Here is a 15,734-nt window from a genome sequence, read left to right as displayed (position 1 = left end):
GAATGCACTATTCATTAAGGGCAGTTACTGTTCACTAGGTGGATTAAATAGTGAATTGCCTGGGGGGAGGGCTCCTACACTGGAGTTGCTCTTATACCAAGTCAATAAGGCTTCGTTTGGTATATAGAATGAATTGGAGTGGATAACTGTTAATTAAAGTTATCGTGAGAGGAGAAATGAAATAATTATGTCCAACTAGGATTACTCAGGAATAAAACTTTTCTATTTCAATCTTCTTCAAAATGATAGGATTACAAGGGATGAGTTTTCTTCATGCCTAGTCCTTCCCTCCAAATGAAATTTCATTCACTTCTACACTTCAATAAGTTATTCATTCTAATCCAACGTACCAAACCAGCCCAAACTATCAAATTATGTTGGTCTAGTGCCCAAAACATAAACACAATTAGTTTAGAATCAAAAGTTGATGCAAAGGCAGATTGAATATGAATTATAACAAGGGTAGTGCGATATACACATCTTTTTTTACCTTCTAGATATTCATCTCAATTTTTGACCATTTGATCGAATGAATTGAAGAGGATCAAGGGATAGAAATTAACAAAAGGTGTGTGAGAGGTAAAAATAGGTGTGTGGATGGCACAACCCTTGTAACAAAGTTTAGCTTAAGCTTATATGTTGTCTTTGACGAAGGGCTCTACTGAGTCCACCCAAAGCCAGCTTTACAAGCACAAGAGACACAGTTTATGGTATTATCCGCCAATTACATGGTCATTACCATATGATTTATTGTAATCATCGACCAAACCCCTAGACATTTTTCATGTATCTCTGCATTATATATGAAGCAAATTACAAAACCTATATGCCTATACGCATTGTAAGAACAAGCTGTTATCGTTATTATTCTTCTTGTTTTACATAATTATTCAAGCTTCCAACTCTTGATCATGGCTTCTTTTGGTTCAATTTCCCCAATCTCTGTTGCCACTCTACCTTACACCGCCAAGGGCAGAAGCACAACTTGCCAACTCAATGGATTCTTTAGAATTGTAAGTGCCACGAATTTTGCAAGAATCATAGATTATTGGGTACAGGCTGTCGTATATATGTCACACTATGTGGGAACTCACATGCATGGTTCTGTTCATCGTGAGCAGTTGCAACAAGCTTCGCGTATTCCACAGTTTATGAGTGAGAATAGATAATAGAGAGACCGGATTTTTCACTAATTGTATGATTTGATTGTTTTCAATGCAGGAAGGGCCAGTGGTCAAGGGGCTAAGACTTGTACCAAAGATTGCGATCACCAAGGCAGGAGGAAGATCATTTGCACTCCCTAGTTGCACTAAGACTACAATCTCATGCGCCATTGTAAATATATTTACATATATTTCTGCAAATATATATTTTAACTTGGCTATCTATAGTAATTTTACACTTGCTTTCTCTTGCATCTTATTTTTTTCTCCTTATTTTTTTTGTAATTTCTCATGCGATAACTTCCACTAACACATGCATCAGAGTTATTAGTTATAAGCTCTACCGAATGCCATCAGAAATGTATGCAGTTACTTGAAACATTTTTCGCGGTACACTTTATCCGTGCTTATTCTATGTATGTTATTTTAATCATATCTCTAATCCGTGATTAACTAGAATAAGCACTTACCTAGTTTGATTACCTTGTGCAGGCTCAACCAGAGACCCTGCTAACTGTGCAAAGCACAATTGCCAAGCAACTCTCCATTGATGAAAGCACTGTGCTTCCCGAAACAAAGTTTGTCGATTTGGGGGCGGATTCTCTCGACACAGTATGATGCTCGATCTTCATGCTTTCTCTAATTACTCTATAGTTTTTTTTTTTTTTTTTTTTTTGTCTTTAGCTTTAATTGGTGATGAGTGATGTTTTGGCAGCTTTGCATAATATATCGTAACATGTTAAATCGATTAGCTGTGACTTGTAAAAAAGTACTAATAATTGTGGTGTTCTTCATATAATTTCCACACGAAATATACGTAATTTATTTCAGTTTGCTATATTGTAACTTTCAAAAAAAAATGTACCACTTAATTATTAATTATGACTTTTATCATGTAACTTATCGTTAATCCTATATATATAGGGTAAAAATGAGGCCCTTGGGGTTAGGATTAGCCAAGTGGTGAGATTGTGAGAGAAAGTGATCGAAATTGAGTTAATTAAGAATATTATAGTTTATTGATTCGAACGCTTCTAATGTAACCAAGTCATATGCTCATTAAGTCATATAACAAACACATAATCAAGTAATACAATTTTATTTTTTTCTGATATTAATATTTAATTAGGATGGATGAGTACTCGATTAAGTGTATATAATCGTTTTTGTGGTGATGATTAATACCCAACAAAACTTTTGTATCCAGAAAAAAGGATTGAAAAACTAATTCAGAGATAATTAGGTATTGACTTAAGTTGGAAGTTGGAACTCTCTCTAATTGATGGTATAGTGAATAGATTAATCACCCATTAATTTGACGTCAAAGACCAAATATTCATATGCTTGATTAATGTCATTAATTTGACGTAAAAGACTAGATATTCATATGCTTGATTAATGTCACCGATCTGTTCAATATTTTACTTTTTGTTCAATTATTTATTTCACTCTCTGCACATAAATATCTGATCAACGGAAAGAAAATGAAACAGGTTGAAATCCTGATGGCTTTGGAGGAGAAGTTCGGTGTGTCCGTCGGAGAAGGAGGAGCTGAGAACATCGCAACCGTTCAAGACGCTGCTGATCTGATTGAGAAAGTGAAATCTGGTTCAACATAGGGACCTCCAGAGTTGATATAAAAAAAAACAATACCTTGTTTCTCAGTCAAGTTTTGTTTCTTTTTTCCCCCTTCATTTTCCATTTAGATTAAGTCGAACTCGAATGCGGTATAGGGCTCGAACAGCAACACTCTTGAATATTCAAGATGTCAATTTTCATAATTATTGTGTGTAATCCACATAAGAAGTTTTACTCAAAGCCAGAATATCTGATCGAATGTTTGAATTTTATGTTTGGTTTCCAATATTATACAATAAACACAGCAGGAAAAATATTGCACTTTGAAAATAGCTAATTATTAATCCCACACTTCTATACGCATGACGCATTCTCACACTTTTATATGCATGTCGCGAAATTGTATGGGTTCGTTTGATAACCATTTGTTCTTTATTTATTTTTTTTGCTTGAAATATGAGGAAACTTACTACTGTGTGAACAAACAATGATGAAAATCAAGATTTAAGAGTAAACTTTTAAGTTAATTATTAAGCTCCAAATTTAGGAGTTTCATGAAGGGGAGGATTGAATACACAAATCCATATGTACAAAGATCAAATAAAAATACAAAACAAAACTTGAAGATCACATGGAAACATGAAAATAGGTGAAATAGCAAACCCTACTTCAACTCCTCCATAATCTCCAAGGAGCATCGGTTCCTCTGCTGTTCCTCGTCAGTTGAACCGTCTTATTATTATATGTAGTTCGTACTTAGATAATTACATCTATACACTTGTATATGCATCAAGTTCCCATAAAGGTAAGGTTCTCTATGTACAATGATGTGGAGTCGCCGGCCGATACTTTAGCAAAATCTTCTTCACTTCCTCTCTCAACGATCCAAAGCAGTAATTACCATCCTGTAATACACACAAATAAGAAATAATAAGGGAGGTTAAAGTATAGCTAGTATTTGTTAAACAATCTTCTCCTCCGATATTAATGCATCGATTATCTACAAAAAGAACCTTAGTATTTTGTGAGACCTATATAAGGAAGACTGTGTCAAGTCTGCACGTTATATTATCATACTCAATCTACATGCATTTTGAATGCATGGTCACGTTTGACAGTCTAACAATATAACATATCAGATTATTTAACTACCCTATGCATATCTAGCCCAAGGGTAAGAGTACCAAATTCATTTCCTAGATAGTCCCAAATTCCTAATCTTGTTTTCAATTGGGGTTGACTTGATCAGTTCTTAATCTAGTGAGAATTATCTAAACCAAATGATATATGCATGCTTCTTCAAGTTGACTCTGATATCTACTGGGGGTTAGCTAGAGAAGCAAGGATATATATATGCATGCTTCTTTTGATTCACTATCATTCTAAACATAGCTAACACTTACCAATCGTAACCAGTCGGACTTCTAGGTTCGGCGCGTGTCAAAGCATCAGCAGACGATTTCCTCCTTGTTAATTTCTTGAAATTCCTTGCACCTGGTGTTCCAGCTGCACGTAAAATCAAAAGAATTCATAGACATTGTTGATGCACAAAATCAGCGAAGACTTTGGTACAACAGAAAGTGTCAGGTTTTGTGACCTTCGCTTGGTTGCTTGGTTGCTTCAGTCACTAGTGAGGATAAGTACGTAAATGAATAGAGACAGAGAAGCAAACACAGGATGTACGTGGTTCACCCAGATTGGCTACGTCTACGGAGTAGAGGAGTTCTTATTAGTAGTGAAGGGCTTACACAAGTACAAAGGATCAAGCTCTCAATTTAGTGGGTTCTTGTGAATGATTTAACACAAAATGGCATTAGGCAATATTGTGGGGGAATGACCCCTATTTATAGAAAAACTTGTAGCTTTGTCACATTGACATGTGTCATGTTATGATTGGTTCTTGATGTTGACACGTGCTGCGCTCTGATTGGCTTCTAATCTTGACACGTGTCGAGTAGTGATTGGCCTCCTGGTCGGAGGGGAACTCTTCTGGGTCCTTGACAGTATAGCGTTGGCTGGTGCTCGGTAGTTTCGGGATTGGTCAAGTATGGTACAAACAGTGCTCCCCTAAGTTCCCGAGTGAGGGAAACTCCTCGGTTGGGGACTTGCAAGATCCAATCCCTTGAGTAATCACGAAACTTCTAAGTACCAAAGTGTGGTCTGATCTTCATCTGCCCTTCTCTGGAAGTACTTTTCCTCCATCCGGGAATGGTGTATTTAGCTGATGTTGACGCACAAGGTAATGTATCAATTTCACTTGAAGCTTAGTTGTAGTTTCGGGCTTAGTCAAGTGTGATACAAACCCTATAGTAGGAGTCCCCCAAGTCGCCGAGCTAGGAGATCTGCCGAAAGAGGTGACAGACAAGGTAAGCAGTAAAACTTCCAAGTAAGCAACCCAGGATCAGAGGTTTGACTTCGGCTTCCGGTTGATTGTTCTCATTCTCCTTGTCTCTCATTCAACTGCCAGGATAAGGAGAAGCAAATGGATAAGAGATGATATGAGATACTTTTGCTTTTGAAGAAGTAACTTTCCACAGGCTTATTCTTGAACTGTGCTGGAGGGTTTTCTGGTGCCCTTCAGAGTATAAGGCCGACTCAAAAATTTGAGGGTCAAAACAAGTCCATCAAATCTAGAGTACGTTCGACCTTGATGATATGGGATACTTTTGCTGTTGACGGAATAATGAATGTGGTATGGAAAGGTGTCGTGCTGTAGTGATCTGTTTTAGCTCACCGTTGAACCTTCTGCTTCAATCTTTTGCATGGCAGAAGTGGTGTGCAACCTTTGCATTTAAATGGTCCTTCAGAACATTCCTTCATAGTGACTCATCCACGCTTGGCAGCTTCAGTGTAAAGAGCCAATATCTGATCAACTGTCATGAGGTATTTGCCGGTGGAATTCGTGACCTTGACAGCAGTTGAGGATGAGTACTCGAGAGCAATGCTAAGTAAGCAACCAGGCAAAGGCTCCAGGCAGTCAGTTCTAAATTGGAGGTTTGATTTCAGGTTCCGACTGACTGCTCTCTTTCTCCTTGTCCTGCAGGTGTGGACAAGGACAAAGACAAAGATAGGGAGAAAGCATGATATGAGATACTCTTGCTTTCGACCCTGATGATATGAGATACTCTTGTTCTTGGTGTGGCTTATTTGCTGAGGTATTATCGGGGGGAAATAAAGCTGAGTATTTCGAGAGGTTATGTTGAGGGTGCCTTTTCGAATGCGAGAAAGGGTTGAGCATTTTTGCAGGTTTGCCTGTCCGTTGAGGAGGGAGGTCAATGTATATAGGGATTTCCCAATAACAAGTAGTAATGCTATTCCTTTACCCTTCTTGGTCACAGCAATGTAGTGGGAGCTGCCAGCTTCACGTGTTTTAATTTTGTCAGAGCACTTTGAAAAAGTGGTATGTGGTATCTGGAAAGCTGATGTTACGTGTGAAGATTACAGACAAGCTTTATCTAAGGAAATCTGGCTCTCGAAGTTCTGAGAGTTGTGCCTCTTCGGTTTTCGAACAAGCAATCCCGTCGAGGATCTGACTCTCGAGATTCGGAAAGCGGTGCTACTCCGGTTTTTTAGAAAGTAATTATGTTGGGAGTCTTTTCTCGAATGTGAGTAAAGGTTGGACGTTCTTGCCAACCTGTCTTGCCGCAAAACCCGGAGGTCGACACACATAGGGACTTTCCAGTTGTCAAGCAGTGGTGCTGTTCCTTTACCCTTATGGGTAATAGTAGGGTAGCTGGAACTTCGAAATTCTCGTGCCTAAACTTTGTCAGAGATCTTTGACAAAGTTATATGTGGTACCCGAGGAGTTGATGGTGCATATGGAGAGCGGTGATTGAACAGTAAGATTCACGTGCTTTCTACTTCACCAGAAATCTTCGACAGATTGCCCGTAATTTCCGCAAAGCTGAGTGTGCATGTGACAGGTGCTGACGAGGCTGAAAAAGCAGGTGCTTCTTCGATTTCTGAGATCGGCCCTCGTGGTCTCTGAGCAGCCCAGCTTTTGAGAAAGCAAACGCCTCTTCGATTTCTGAGATCGGCCCTCGTGGTCTCTGAGCAGCCCAGCTTTTGAGAAAGCAAACGCCTCTTCGATTTCTGAAGCTCCGTCGAGTGCAGATTTTTATAGAGGCTGGCATTAAGTTCCACAGCACACTTGAATCTCTACCAGTAGAAGCTCATTTCTTGCACTTCTAAGATCTTGATTTGTCTGACCTCTTCCTTCTTCAACACATTTGAAAATGTCTGGACCCTCCGACCGTCGTTTTGACTTGAACCTTGGAGAAGAGACAGCCACGCCTTCTCCAGACAACATATGGCGCCCATCCTTCATATCCCCTACTGGTCCTCTTACCGTTGGGGATTCTGTGATGAAGAATGATATGACCGCTGCAGTGGTGGCCAGGAACCTTCTCACTCCCAAAGATAATAGACTACTTTCCAAACGGTCTGATGAGTTGGCTGTTAAGGACTCTCTGGCTCTTAGTGTTCAGTGTGCAGGTTCTGTGTCTAATATGGCCCAACGCCTATTTGCTAGAACCCGCCAAGTTGAATCATTGGCTGCTGAAGTGATGAGTCTCAAACAGGAGATTAGAGGGCTCAAGCATGAGAATAAGCAGTTGCACCGGCTCGCCCATGACTATGCTACAAACATGAAGAGGAAGCTTGACCAGATGAAGGAATCTGATGGTAAGGTTTTACTTGATCATCAGCGGTTTGTGGGTTTGTTCCAAAGGCATTTATTGCCTTCGTCCTCTAGGGTTGTACCTGGTAATGAAGCTTCAAATGATGAACCTCCAATGCCTCCTCCTTCTGGGGTTTTGTCAAGTACTGAGGCTCCGGATAACCACCCTCCGGTGCTTTCTCTTTCTGGGGCTCTACCGACTGCTGAGACTTCCCCTAAGCAACCTTTGTGAAGGCTCCCTTTTGTTTGTTTATTTTGACTCATGTATATGTACATATTTGTGGCTTATCGAAAATATTAATAAATAAGCTTTGCTTCATTTCAACATATTGTGTTAAATACACCAAAGCCTTCTTCATAAAGTTCTTTGAATTTTTGCTTTTGTTGAAACCTGTATTGTTGAAGCTTTGTGAGTGAAGCATGTAGTTTGAGGTAGTGTTCCCTTAATTTCCCGAGTGAGGAAAACTTCTCGGTTGGAGACTTGAAAAATCCAAGTCACTGAGTGGTTGTGAGACTGCCGAGTATCAAGGTGCAGTAGCATATGGTGGGAGTCCCCCAAGTCTTCAGGCGAAGAGAGTTGCCGAATGAGGTGTCTCGCGTGTTACTAATTTGTCAAAGTAACGAATTCTTGTTTCGATGTCACACATTCGTATATGCTTTATCTAAAAATATTTCCAACTTTTGTGTGTTTGATGCTGCATGCTATTGACTAGACAAGATCAAGTGCAATTAGTAGCTTTTCTCTCTTTTTCATCTTTTCTTTGGTGGAATTGCTTTTCGTTTCCACTAATCAGCCTGAGTGGATGCAAGATAACACCTTTCTCTATAGCTCAGATTGCAAAGTCGTCTTCATGAAAGTTTTTCCTTATCTTGTGAACTACAACATATCCAAATTTGAGATCCATCGGAGTAGTACAACTTCAGAAATTCAAGTATGATGAGTAACTGTTCATCAATGTTCTGTTAATCCGTCAGACTTGTTGTGAGCTTCGAAACTCCATTTTCTCTTGTTCAGATCAACATACTTTCTTCATTGAAGTTGTTCCTCATCGACTCTTTCATAACATATCAAAAATTCAGGATGAACTAACGGTTAAATATTTCCAGATCTTCGAAACATCACAACAGCTTCGAAATCTGCAAGAAGCCGACTATCATGTTTGGAGCTTCAACACTTTAATTTCCGTCGCTCAAATAGAAATGGTTCCTTCTTGAAAGTTGTTCATATGCTCAAGAACTATAGGGTGTCCAAAATTCAGCTCCATTGGAGAAGAGCAGAGGTTGCAGAAATTTGATAGATGAAAGGAGGCGGAAGAGGGAGAGAGAGAAAAAGTCTCTTGGGTTGGATTTCTATTTTGGGGCAGATTCCAATTTTTGTAGCACCTTCATTATTGATGAATTGCTTGTACTTTTGTCCATTATGAAACTTGGGACTTTGGCTTGTTGTTGGATCTATTATAATATGTTTGGGAACATATATAAGTGAATAAATAAGAAGGAAAATTTTGGGCCCTTGTGGGTGTAAAACAAAAAATGTTTATGTTTACCCAAGTGTTTTTGTACAAGTTCAAGGGCATCTTGGGTTTTGTGAACAAAATTTGTTTATTTGGAGCAAGGTTTTGTGTTGAAGCTTTGTAGGTGAAGCTTTGATGGTGAAGCTTTGATGGTGAAGCTTTGATGGTGAAAGTATGTAGAGGGAGCTTTCTAGGTGAAGATTTTTTAGGTGAAGCTTTGTAGGTGAAGTTTTTTTAAGTGAAGCTTTTCGGGTGAAGTTTTTTTTTTGGGTGAAGCTTTGTGGGTGAAGCTTTTTAGGTGAAGCTTTGTGGGTGAAGCTTTGGAGGTGAAGCTTTTCGGGTGAAGCTTGTTGGGTGAAGCTTTTTAGGTGAAGCTTTGTGGGTGAAGCTTTGGAGGTGAAGCTTTTCGGGTGAAGCTTTTTGGGTGAAGCTTTTTAGGTGAAGCTTTGTGGGTGAAGCTTTGGAGGTGAAGCTTTTTGGGTGAAGCTTTGGAGGTGAAGCTTTTCGGGTGAAGCTTTTTGGGTGAAGCTTTTTAGGTGAAGCTTTGTGGGTGAAGCTTTGGAGGTGAAGCTTTTCGGGTGAAGCTTTTTGGATGAAGCTGTTTTTTTTTTTTTTTTTTTTTTTTTTTTTTTTTTTTTTTTTTGGCGCTTGACACGGTCTTCATTTGCTTGTTTTGTAGTGACTGTGGAAGACGGATTGCTTTCTGATTGAGAAGGGTTCTGGCATCACTTGCTATGAATGTAAAAGAGTGAGGGCTGAGTTGGCTAAATTACCTCTTTATTGAATTCATTGCCAAATGGCCTTCATTACATAGGATGCCGAACGGCTATAGCTCAACACTTGTACATCGTGAGTCTATTTGTAGTAGTACTTCAAGTGATCAGCGTTCCATGGATGGCCAAGGGTCTTGCCATCAGAGCTTCTAAGTGTGTAAGAGCCAGGGCGACTGATGCCAATGACTTCATACGGTCCATCCCAGTTTGGACTAAGTGTGTCTTCACTCGGGACTCTGTCGCAGAGTAGTCTTTTCTTTAAGACCCAGTCTCCTATTTTGAAAGAACGAGGCTTGACCCTAGAGTCATAATAGTTGGAGATGCGCTGCTTGTAGGCGACATTCCTCAAGTGAGCTTGGTTTCTGTGTTCCTCGACTAAATCCAAGTTGAGGGTGAGTTGTTTGTCATTTTCACTTTGAATGTAGTTCTGGACTCGGAATGTTGCTTGCTCGAGCTCAACAGGGACAACCGCCTCTGTGCCAAAGGCAAGTGAGAATGGAGTTTCTCCTGTTGAAGTCCGATATGAAGTGCGATATGACCAAAGAACTTGGGGTACAAATTCTGGCCAACAGCCTTTAGCTTTGTCTAAGCTGGTTTTCAAAGTGCGCTTGATTATTTTGTTGATGGCCTCAACTTGTCCATTAGACTGGGGATGAGCTGGAGAGGCAAAGCATAAGTTGATGTTGAACTTAGAGCAGAACAACCTGAACTTCTTGTTGTCAAACTGTCGCCCATTGTCAGTGACTATCGCATTGGGAATGCCGAATCTACAAAGGATGTTCTTCCACACGAAGTCTTCTATCTTTGCCTCAGTAATGGTTGCCAAGGGTTCTACTTCGGCCCACTTTGTGAAGTAGTCCACTGCAACGACTGCGTAACAGACTTTGCCCTTCCCTGCCGGCATTGGGCCGATCAAATCAAGTCCCCACTGGGCGAAGGGCCAAGGGCTGATCATAGGAGTAAGAGGCTCTGGAGGGGAATGAGGAATAGTTGCATATCGTTGACATTTATCACATGAGCGGGATACTTTGATGGCATCCTGGTGGAGTGTTGGCCAGTAATATCCTTGGCGAAAAGTCTTGTGTGCTAGGGACCGAGATCCAGCATGATCTCCACAGACTCCCTCATGTATTTCCCGAAGGACGATTTCCGCCTCGGCAGGCGTAAGACACCTTAAGTATGGCAGGCTAAAACCTCGCTATTGTGGCGATACCCTTGACGCGAGTTTGACCCACTGCATTGACTGCCTGGGGGCGAGCGCTATTGTGGCGATACCCTTGGTTATCGGGATAGTGTCCCTTACTCTTTTTACTGAAAGGAGAGTGGTGAGGATGGAAATCCTTCCTCTTGCCTTGAAATTGATATGTCTGTTGATTCGGTGAAGCATTATGCAAGGCATGGGGAGGTGCCACTGCTGTTTGGAAAGTCGAGGTCTTCTCATTTAGGTGAGTCTGGCTTCCACCTCCCACTTGTTGATAAAGGATGGTTGTAGGGGGTTTCTCCTGATATGTCTTTGCCTCGGCGGAGGCATGGTTATAAGCCTGCGCCATCACCTCAGAGTAAGTCTTCCAAGTATTGGCATTGATCATGTATTTAAAGAAACAATCACGTAGGCCTGCCGTGAAGGCTTTGAGGGCAGTCTTGTCGTCTGCCTCGGCACACCGGGAGTATTCATGGCTGAAGCGGCCAACATACATACGTAATGACTCGTCTGGCTTCTGGCGGATAGTGTACAAGTCATCTGCAAAGTGCAAGCGATCGGTTTGGAAAATGTGTTGGGAAACAAATAGTTTCCTCAATTCCTCAAATGAGTCTACCGTCTCAGGTGTAAGACGACAATACCAATTTAGAGCTCCACTAGAGAGGGTGAAGGGGAAGAGAAGACATCGCTCTTCGTCGGTGTGCATCCGGTATGCCATGGTGGATTCAAAGAGGTTAAGGTGCTCAATCGGGTCCTCTTTTCCAGTATAAAGTTGCAAGCCAAGCTTTTGCTTTGTCTTTGCTTGAAGGGGGGTGTTGAGGATCCTCCTTGTAAGAGGGCCAGGCCTGGGTTGGTTCCAGTCAGGTATTTCAGCCTGACGTTCAGCCTTCAACTTGTTTACTTCCTCAAGAAGTTGTAGGACAAGGGGGTCCTGAGCGGAGTTATGTGTTACTGGAGCTTTCTTTCGTAAATCTCCATCTCCTATTGGAATTAGGAAGGTTTGATCAAGGGCATGTGATTTTTCCCTAGACTCGCTGTACTGGCTTCCAGGGTATGTCTGTCGGAACACCTCTGAGTCCCCTGTACCCTCATGTCTCTCTGGGACTTGTTGCCCCTTCCCCAAATTGGTGGCCGGCTTGGGCCGTGGCAGGGGACCGAGTCTCTCAGAAATCCTTGGGTCATTAATCTTTGAGCTTATATGGATGGAATTCTCTCGACGTTGCTTCAGGAAATCCCGACAATCGCGAAAGACGGCTTTCGATCCTTCTGCCCCTTCAACAAAGAGGTGTCTCCCTCCACTTCTCATGGTTCGGGTCGAAGCAACTGGGTTAAGAGAAGCCTCATGTTGATTATCAAGTCGAGGGGTAATCTGTTCCCTATCAGGGATATCTATGTCGAATGCATGTGACCCTCCATGTTGGAGGGCACCCAGTTGATGGTTGACTTCCACGGGGGCAACAAGCTCGCGTGTCTGAGCTTGCCTAGCTTCGTGGAGTGTCTCGAAGAGCTTCTCATATTGCTCCTGGAGGACCTCATTCCTCATTGCTATCTTGTTGTTCTGAGCTTCCAACTCATCGACTTTAGCTTGAAGAAGAACTCGTTTTCCTTCCTTCTTTCGTTGTTTCGCACTATGTGCAAGGGGGGTGTCATTCTGTGTGCTGTGGCTTCCTTCGCTTCCCATGTTGGAGAGGGATGCCTGGTCAAAAGAAAGTGTACGAATGATAGAAACCAGCTTGACACAGCTGAAGAGAGTAGGAATAAGTGTCGTTTCCCACAGACGGCGCCAAATGTTGATGCACAAAATCAGCGAAGACTTTGGTACAACAGAAAGTGTCAGGTTTTGTGACCTTCGCTTGGTTGCTTGGTTGCTTCAGTCACTAGTGAGGATAAGTACGTAAATGAATAGAGACAGAGAAGCAAACACAGGATGTACGTGGTTCACCCAGATTGGCTACGTCTACGGAGTAGAGGAGTTCTTATTAGTAGTGAAGGGCTTACACAAGTACAAAGGATCAAGCTCTCAATTTAGTGGGTTCTTGTGAATGATTTAACACAAAATGGCATTAGGCAATATTGTGGGGGAATGACCCCTATTTATAGAAAAACTTGTAGCTTTGTCACATTGACATGTGTCATGTTATGATTGGTTCTTGATGTTGACACGTGCTGCGCTCTGATTGGCTTCTAATCTTGACACGTGTCGAGTAGTGATTGGCCTCCTGGTCGGAGGGGAACTCTTCTGGGTCCTTGACAGTATAGCGTTGGCCGGTGCTCGGTAGTTTCGGGATTGGTCAAGTATGGTACAAACAGACATAAACAAAATTAAACATACAAATATCTCACAAAAAAAAGAGTTATACATTTAAGAATATGATACCTATATCCAAGCAAGTTGGTCGCAACAGGAGTGTAGTATATTTACACTCGTTGTATCTAACAATTTTTCCATGCTAGACAAACAATTTTTCCATGCTAGACAAATATATCGATATTTCCACATATTTGCATATCAATGTCCACTGATACAATATTTTAAACATTAGAATTACTATTAGCACACCAACTAATTCTGTTATTTCTTTTAAGGCATACCAAATTTATCACGGTGTCAATTCATGTTATTTGTAGTTAATTTAGAGACTATAAATTAGATAACTTACGGGTTCTTGGAGTTCCTGGTGTGGTTGGGGACTCTGAGGGGGAGCCGGAATCAGGTGAAAGGTTTCCAAGGGTGGACGAACTAGTCCTAAGAATAGTAATGCTCCGAGTGACCGGAACCTCATTCGCAGCCATTGGCAAAGAGGACGGGATAGACATGGAGTCGTACTTTCGGAGCTTGCCGAGGCCGGATTCAGGTGCCGGTCCGGCTAGTGTTTCATCCCAAAGCTTGTGAAGAAAACCCATGATGACTTATGTTTTTATTTATTCTAAAACTAATTGTCTCTCTGTAACAACCGACGAAGCTGGCCGTGTGATGTACCAATGAACGTTGTTAGTGTAGGTTCGTGACCCAAGCTATACGACTGTTACAAAGAGATTGGGAAAACAAAGCAAATGAGAGAGAAGATGTGAAAATTAAAACGTAGAAAGGAAGGTCTTTCTATGAACACAAGGTGTTTCAGGGTTCTTATAAGAAGACGAAGGCTTTGAGACTTGAGAGAGAGAGAGAGAGAGAGAGAGAGAGAGTTGAGGTGGTGATGGCTTAAGCTAAATTCAGTAAAAGAGCAACCGGCTAGAATTGAGGTGGTGATGGCTTAAGCTAAATTCAGTAAAAGCAACCGGCTAAAATGGCTTCATTACTTTGGAGCCATCCAATTTGCTTCTGTTTTTTTTAGAACTTATTTGAGCAACTACTATAGTGTTTGGGGTTAAGGGGGCAATACACGTAAGCATATCCAGTAATTTTGAGTGATGCTATTTTCACCTCATCTCACTCTCACAGTCTCACTCACCTGTTTTTTCTCATTCTTTCAATGTCTTTATTGTAAGGATAATTTCCTTACTCACTAACTCACTACTTAACTCTTATCTATTTTTAATTATATTTACACATATTTGTTAATTTTGTCTTAAAATAGCCAAACAGGATTTACTCCGATCTAGACTTACACCGCTCCATCCAATACTTGTTCTTCCATTTACAATAAGAGGTATTTGTTGATTTGCTCTATGAACTTATATGCAGCTGCTAATTTTTCTTCTTATTGGAAGTCTTGGATGTCTAGTGGTTTATTAGGGTTTCTAAAGTATTATGGTGCTTCACTGTAAAACTGGACAATAGGGGTTTAGTTACTATTTCCTAAGTGCCGGCTATTTTATTTTTCTTGTGTTTAGCAATCCTTGTATAGTTGTCAACTCCTTAATTCAAGGAGCTGTTGTTAGCTTGCCTAAGCCGCTCATTATGGCGTAAATTAAGGAAGGTTAGAGTCTCAAGGAGGGATGGCCTCCTTATACATGCCTGTATAGTTGCGTTGCAGATTATGAAAGAAATACAAAACAACCTTTAAACATCAACACTTCTGAACTTTAATTTTAGTTGATTACCCCCTTAAACTTTTTCAATTAGCAAATTTCTCCCTTGAACTTGAAATTTAGCCGATTACGTACCTCCTTGAACTTTTATAAATAGCTAATTCCCCATACATTAGATTTTAAAAAACAATACTTTCATTCAATTTTTCATCCATCCAATTTTTCATCATTTTTACCCTTATACAGTTGTCATGTGTTGTTTTCGTGATAAAAATGGATGGAAAATTGAATGAAAAGTTTTAAATTCTAACACCAGGAGGGAAATTGGCTATTTATAAAAGTTCGAGGGGGTAATCGGGTAAAATTATAGTCCATGAGGGAAATTGGCTATTTATAAAAGTTCGAGGGGGTAATCGGGTAAAATTATAGTTCAGGGCGAAATTAGCTAATTATAAAAGTTCAAGAGAGTAATTGGCTAAAATTAAAGCTCAGGGGGAAATTGGTATTTCCACACAAGTTTAGATAGTAAATCAATAAATATGCCTTGTAATAATGTATCTTAATCATACAAACACATAATAGGTGCCTTTTATTTGCTTTATTATTATCTAAAGATTTACAAAAAATATAAAAATAAAACATTCAATAAAAATAATTTAATCATATTCATATGAATCAAACAAATAGACATATTTTTTTTCCTTTTTTTTTAGTAAAAGTAGCATTCTCAAAACAATAAAAAGTAAGCTTAAAAAAAATGAACTTTAACAAAAAAAACTTTCGTACTGTTTATTTTAACGAAAAACAATATTTTTACACTAAAAAAATCAATTCTGATACTATTTACTTTACTTT

At 40.3% G+C, this 15,734-nt stretch overlaps 2 protein-coding genes and 1 long non-coding RNA gene across 3 annotated transcripts; 2 read left to right on the top strand and 1 right to left on the bottom strand.

The window, feature by feature from the left end:
• The first annotated feature begins 911 nt into the window (after window positions 1–911).
• LOC126583311 (acyl carrier protein 1, chloroplastic-like) lies at window positions 912–3,008 on the top strand. Its single transcript, XM_050247651.1, has 4 exons — window positions 912–1,013; window positions 1,222–1,335; window positions 1,656–1,775; window positions 2,657–3,008. The coding sequence occupies exons 1-4, from the start codon at window positions 912–914 to the stop codon at window positions 2,780–2,782; spliced, it is 462 nt and encodes a 153-aa protein (XP_050103608.1). The 3' UTR covers window positions 2,783–3,008.
• Window positions 3,009–3,244: 236 nt separating this feature from the next.
• Window positions 3,245–14,090, bottom strand: LOC126583312 (dormancy-associated protein homolog 4-like). Its single transcript, XM_050247652.1, has 3 exons — window positions 13,568–14,090; window positions 4,145–4,247; window positions 3,245–3,646 (listed from the first exon to the last, which is right to left on the bottom strand). The coding sequence occupies exons 1-3, from the start codon at window positions 13,809–13,811 to the stop codon at window positions 3,619–3,621; spliced, it is 375 nt and encodes a 124-aa protein (XP_050103609.1). The 5' UTR covers window positions 13,812–14,090; the 3' UTR covers window positions 3,245–3,618.
• On the top strand, window positions 9,183–9,576 carry LOC126583313 (uncharacterized). The gene is made up of 2 exons (XR_007609717.1): window positions 9,183–9,259; window positions 9,428–9,576. It is a non-coding gene; the product is annotated as an uncharacterized LOC126583313 (long non-coding RNA).
• Window positions 14,091–15,734: the final 1,644 nt, after the last annotated feature.

Source organism: Malus sylvestris, chromosome 9 (genome assembly GCF_916048215.2).
Source record: "Malus sylvestris chromosome 9, drMalSylv7.2, whole genome shotgun sequence".
In the NCBI taxonomy this organism is placed as follows: Eukaryota; Viridiplantae; Streptophyta; class Magnoliopsida; order Rosales; family Rosaceae; genus Malus; species Malus sylvestris.
This window is presented reverse-complemented; position numbering and strand designations above follow the sequence as displayed.